Source organism: Penaeus monodon, chromosome 6 (assembly GCF_015228065.2).
Source record: "Penaeus monodon isolate SGIC_2016 chromosome 6, NSTDA_Pmon_1, whole genome shotgun sequence".
In the NCBI taxonomy this organism is placed as follows: Eukaryota; Metazoa; Arthropoda; class Malacostraca; order Decapoda; family Penaeidae; genus Penaeus; species Penaeus monodon.
In genome coordinates this window covers 137,328-142,327 of record NC_051391.1, presented here as the reverse complement: position 1 = coordinate 142,327, position 5,000 = coordinate 137,328, and the positions used below count along the sequence as shown (strand labels likewise).

The window sequence follows — 5,000 nt, the reverse complement described above, 5'->3', positions numbered from 1 at the left end:
CTTGATCTGTATTTTCTTTCTTTTTATTGCTAATCTTAAGTATTAGATTTCCCTTTTCACCATTTTTTTCGAATCCACAAATAAAAGGAAAAGGGTTTGGTCGTAAGGAGACACGTGAAACTTGGCGGAGCGGCCCGTAGAGTCTATTCCCCCGGGAGGGCTAACATCACAACTGGGCTGACATCCACATCCCATGCCCACTGATACCCCCCCGCCCACTGAAACTCCACCCACTGATACCCCCGCCCACTGAAACTCCGCCTACTGATACCCCCGCCCATTGAAACTCCGCCCACTGATACCCCCGCCCACTGATACCCCCGCCCACTGAAACTCCGCCCACTGATACCCCCGTCCACTGAAACTCCGCCCACTGAAACTCCGCCCACTGAAACTCCGTCCACTGAAACTCCGCCCACTGAAACTCCGCCCACTGAAACTCCGCCCACTGAAACTCCGCCCACTGAAACTCCGCTCACTGAAACTCCGCCCACTGAAACTCCGCCCATTGAAACTCCGCCCACTGAAACTCCGCCCACTGAAACTCCGGCCACTGAAACTCCGCCCACTGAAACTCCGCCCACTGATACCCCCGCCCACTGAAACTCCGCCCACTGTAACTCCGCCCACTGAAACTCCGCCCACTGATACCCCGCCCACTGGTACTCCGCCCACTGAAACTCCGCCCACTGAAACTCCGCCCACTGATACCCCCGCCCACTGATACCCCCGCCCACTGAAACTCCGCCCACTGAAACCCCCGCCCACTGATACCCCCCGCCCACTGATACCCCGCCCACTGAAACCTCGGCCACTTACCTGCCCCACGGCCGTCGATCCGGTGAAGGAGAGAGCCTGGACCTTCGGCGAGTCGCAAAGGGCGGCGCCCACGGCCTGGACGCGACTCCTAGAGCACGGAAGGACGTTCACCACTCCTGCAGGAACGCCAGCCTCCTCGCATACCTGGGGAGAGGGGAGGGGAGGAAGGGGGGCAGAGGGAGGGAGGGAGGGGAGAGGGAGGAGAGAGAGAGAGAGAGAGAGAGAGAGAGAAAGAGAGAGAGAGAGAGAGAGAGAGAGAGAGAGAGAGAGAGAGAGAGAGAGAGAGAGAGAGAGAGAGAGAGAGAGAGAGAGGAGAGAAGAGGGAGGGAAAGAGGGGAGGAGAGATGGAGAGAGGGGAGAGAGGGGAGGGAGGGGAGGGATGAAAAGAAAGAAAGAAAAAGCGAGAGAGAAAAAAAAGATAATCTCTTAAATGCCTGACACACGAAAGGAACACATCGCCATAAACACAATCAATCCAAAATTCGAAATTATCCAATTTATCAAGAATATCATTATCATTATTTTAATCAATCTGTTCTTCGCACTTTCATCCATTTCTTATCATTCTTCTCCTTTATGCTTTATTCTCTATTCTTCATTCTTATTCTTACCTTATTCTAATTCTTATTCTTATTATTACTATTATCAATCTTACTCTTACTTTCATTCTGATTTTCATTCCTCTCATTTTTCTTTATCATCTCTATCTTTTCCCTTCCTTCATCATATTCTTATTCATACCAATTCTTACTCTCGTTTCTATTCCTATTCTCATTCTTCTTCTTTATTATTCTTTATCACCCCTCCCCTCTCCCTTCCTTCACCAGCTTTTACCTTCGCGAGCACTCATCCTTATTCTCACTCTTCTCATTCTTCTTTATCACCCCTCCCCTCTCGCTTCCTTCATCAAATTCCACCTTCGCGAACGCAAGAGCTCATTCTCATACCAAATCTTACTCTTTCATCCTTATTCTCATTCTTATTCTTATTCTTTATCACCTCTCCCCTCTCCCTTCCTTCACCAGCTTTTACCTTCGCGAGCACTCATCCTTATTCTCATTCTTCTTTTATCACCCCTTCCCTCTCCCTTCCTTCACCAGCTTTTAAACCCTTCGCGAGCACTCATCCTTATTCTCACTCTTCTCATTCTTCTTTATCACCCCTTCCCTCTCCCTTCCTTCACCAGCTTCTACCTTCGCGAGCACTCATCCTTATTCTCACTCTTCTCATTCTTCTTTATCACCTCTCCCCTCTCCCTTCCTTCATCAGCTTTTACCTTCGCGAGCACTCATCCTTATTCTCACTCTTCTCATTCTTCTTTATCACCTCTCCCCTCTCCCTTCCTTCATCAGCTTTTACCTTCGCGAGCACTCATCCTTATTCTCATTCTTCTTTATCACCCCTCCCCTCTCCCTTCCTTCACCAGCTTTTACCTTCGCGAGCACTCATCCTTATTCTCATTCTTCTTTATCACCCCTCCCCTCTCCCTTCCTTCACCAGCTTTTACCTTCGCGAACGCAAGGGCGGTAAGGGGCGTGTCTTCCGCGGGCTTGATCACGCAGGTGCATCCGGCAGCCAGGGCGGCAGCGACCTTTCTTCCGATCATGCCGATTGGGAAGTTCCACTGCGGCGTCGATAGATAGGGGGATAGATAGATTGGAAGGCAGGTGCGTCAATAAACAACAGCAGCAAGATCAAATAATGAATAAGGGAATAGATGATTAAAGCATCGTAACCACCACGTACGGGCGTGGTGAGAGCAGCGACGCCCATACCGCCGCCCTCCCACCCATTCACCCATTGTTATTCATTAATAAACAACAACAACAACAACTACAACAAAATCAAACATCCAAACAACAACAACAACAACAGCAACAAAAACACCCCAACCACCACGTACGGGCGTGATAAGAGCCGCCACGCCCACGGGCTGCCTGACGGTCACCAGGCGCTTGGAGGCGGCGGGGCTGGGGACCGTCTCGCCGTACTGCCGTCGACCCTCCTCGGCGAACCACTCGAAGAAGGAGGCAGCGAAGCCGATCTCCCCCGCGGCCTCGCCCTTCGGCTTACCCTGGGGGGGGGGGGAGGAGGAGGGAAAGTGGAAAGGCATTCGTTGGGTAAAATTGGGTAAGGGAGGAAGGCGGAGAGAGATAAAAGGAGATAAAAGGGAGGAAGGAGAGAGGGAAACATGTCTTCGAGCCTCCTCAGCGAAACACGTCTTTGGATAAAATTGGATAAAATTGGGTAAGGGAGGAAGGGGGAGAGATAAAAGGAAGGGATGGAAGGGTTCAAGGGAGGAAAAGGAGAGAGAAAAAAAAAGATGAAGAGAACTGATGAAAAAGGAAATATAGAAAAAAAGAAAAGAAAAAGGTGGAGGAAATGACTATAAAAAAGAAAAAAAAAGAAAAAGAGAAAAAGAAAATAAAAAGGAGTTAGAGGGAATTGATAAAAAAGAAGGAAAAAGGAAAAAGAGAAAATGAAAAGAAAAAGAAGATGGAGGGAATGGATTAAAAAGAAAACAAAAGAAAATGAAAAAAAATAAAGTTCAAGGGATTAGTTTCAAAGACAAAAAAAAAAAAAAGAGAGAGAGAGAGAGAGAGAAAAGAGAAAAGAACACGAAAAAGAGAAGAAAATTATAGAATTTTGAAATCCAAAAAGGTAATTAGGGAGAAAGGATAAAATACACTAGAAAAGATGGATTAGAAATGAAGTAAAAACTGTGTAAGAAGCAAAATTCACAATATGAAGCTTTTATGAAGGCGTGGGAGAAGCAGATGGACAGATAGATTGAGATAGACACAGAGATAGATAGGGATGTAGATCGGTAGATAAGTAGACAGCTAGAGAGACAGACAAACAGATAGAGAGACAAACAGACAGATATACACCGACAGCGAGACAGAAAACATAGACAAAAACAAAAACAAAAAGCAAAAGTGAGAAACAAAAAACAAAAGAGAGAGAGAGAGAGAGAGAGAGAGAGAGAGAGAGAGAGAGAGAGAGAGAGAGAGAGAGAGAGAGAGAGAGAGAGAGAGAGAGAGAGAGAGAGAGAGAGACATCGACATCGAGCGAGAGAGAGAGACATCGACATCGAGCGAGAGAGAGAGACATCAAAAGAAACATCGTGAAAGACATCGAGAAATATATATCAAGAGAGAGAGAGAAAAAAGCGAGGACTCCTCCATGTTTACATTCTCCCTGGTGAGGATGGTGGCGATGGCTTCCTTGTTGGCGTTGAGTCCGTCCCTGATGCGGAGCAAGATGGCGGCGCGCTCCTTGGGGCTCGTGAGGCGCCACGTGCCGAAGGCTCTTGAGGCCGCGTCTGGGGAAGGGAGGAAGAGAGGCATTTTACGTTTCTTAATGCTGATTTCGTATATATATATTCTAGTATATATCTATTACTACTCTTATTATCACGCCACCCACCCACAGCCGTAGCGACGTCTTCAGGTGTGCAGTCGGCTACCTGTGCGATCTCGGCTCCATTGGCGGGGTCGAGGACGGGGAAGGTGCCCCCCCCGCCCGCGCTCCAGCCGCCCGATACGTACGCTTTTGTGGGGATGTCTTGGCTCATGGTGCTCGGCTGTGGGAGGGGAAGGGGGTGGGAGGGGAAGGGGGTGGGAGGGGAAGGGGGTGGGTGGGAGGGAGGAGAGGATGGGTGGAAAGGAGGGGAGGGGTGGGAGGGGGATGGGAGAGGAGGGGAGGGGAGGAGGGGATGGGAGAGGATGGGAGGGGAAGGGAGGAGAGGGTGGATGGAAAGGCGGGGAGGAGGGTGGGTGGGTGTGCGTGAAAAAGGGGAAGATGGTGGGCGTAAGAGAGGGATGGGTGGGATGGGTGGAAGGGAGGGAGGGAGGGTGATAGGAGGGAGAGAAAGAGGGAAGAGGAAGGGGGAAAGACAGTAGAAAAAAAAGGGAGGGTGATAGGGAACGAGATAAGGTTGAAAGGAAGAAGAGAGAGGGATAAGTAAATAATAAGAGGTAAATATGGAAGAAAAGAGAGAGGAGAGAGGTACGGAAGGAGGAAGAGAGGGAGGAAAGGGAAGGAGGGAAGGATGATAGAGAAGAGGGAGGAAGAGAGAGGGAAGAAAATAGGGAAGATATCAGAGTGGAAGACAAGTAAGCAGATAAGGAAGGTGAAAGGATGGAGGGAAGGATGGTGGAAGAGAGGGGGGAAGGATG

At 49.2% G+C, this 5,000-nt stretch overlaps 1 protein-coding gene across 1 annotated transcript in view; it reads right to left on the bottom strand.

Moving 5' to 3' along the window:
- The window catches only part of LOC119574106 (succinate-semialdehyde dehydrogenase, mitochondrial-like), an 8,906-nt gene extending 4,501 nt beyond the window's left edge, over positions 1-4,405 (bottom strand). Inside the window, exons 1-5 of the mRNA XM_037921179.1 lie at positions 4,249-4,405; positions 4,014-4,144; positions 2,723-2,893; positions 2,327-2,443; positions 820-963 (exon numbers count right to left, since the gene is read on the bottom strand). Coding sequence (XP_037777107.1) covers positions 820-963; positions 2,327-2,443; positions 2,723-2,893; positions 4,014-4,144; positions 4,249-4,396 — 711 coding nt within the window. The 5' untranslated portion in view covers positions 4,397-4,405. The remainder of the gene's footprint in view (positions 1-819; positions 964-2,326; positions 2,444-2,722; positions 2,894-4,013; positions 4,145-4,248) is intronic.
- Between the last annotated feature and the right edge of the window lie 595 nt (positions 4,406-5,000).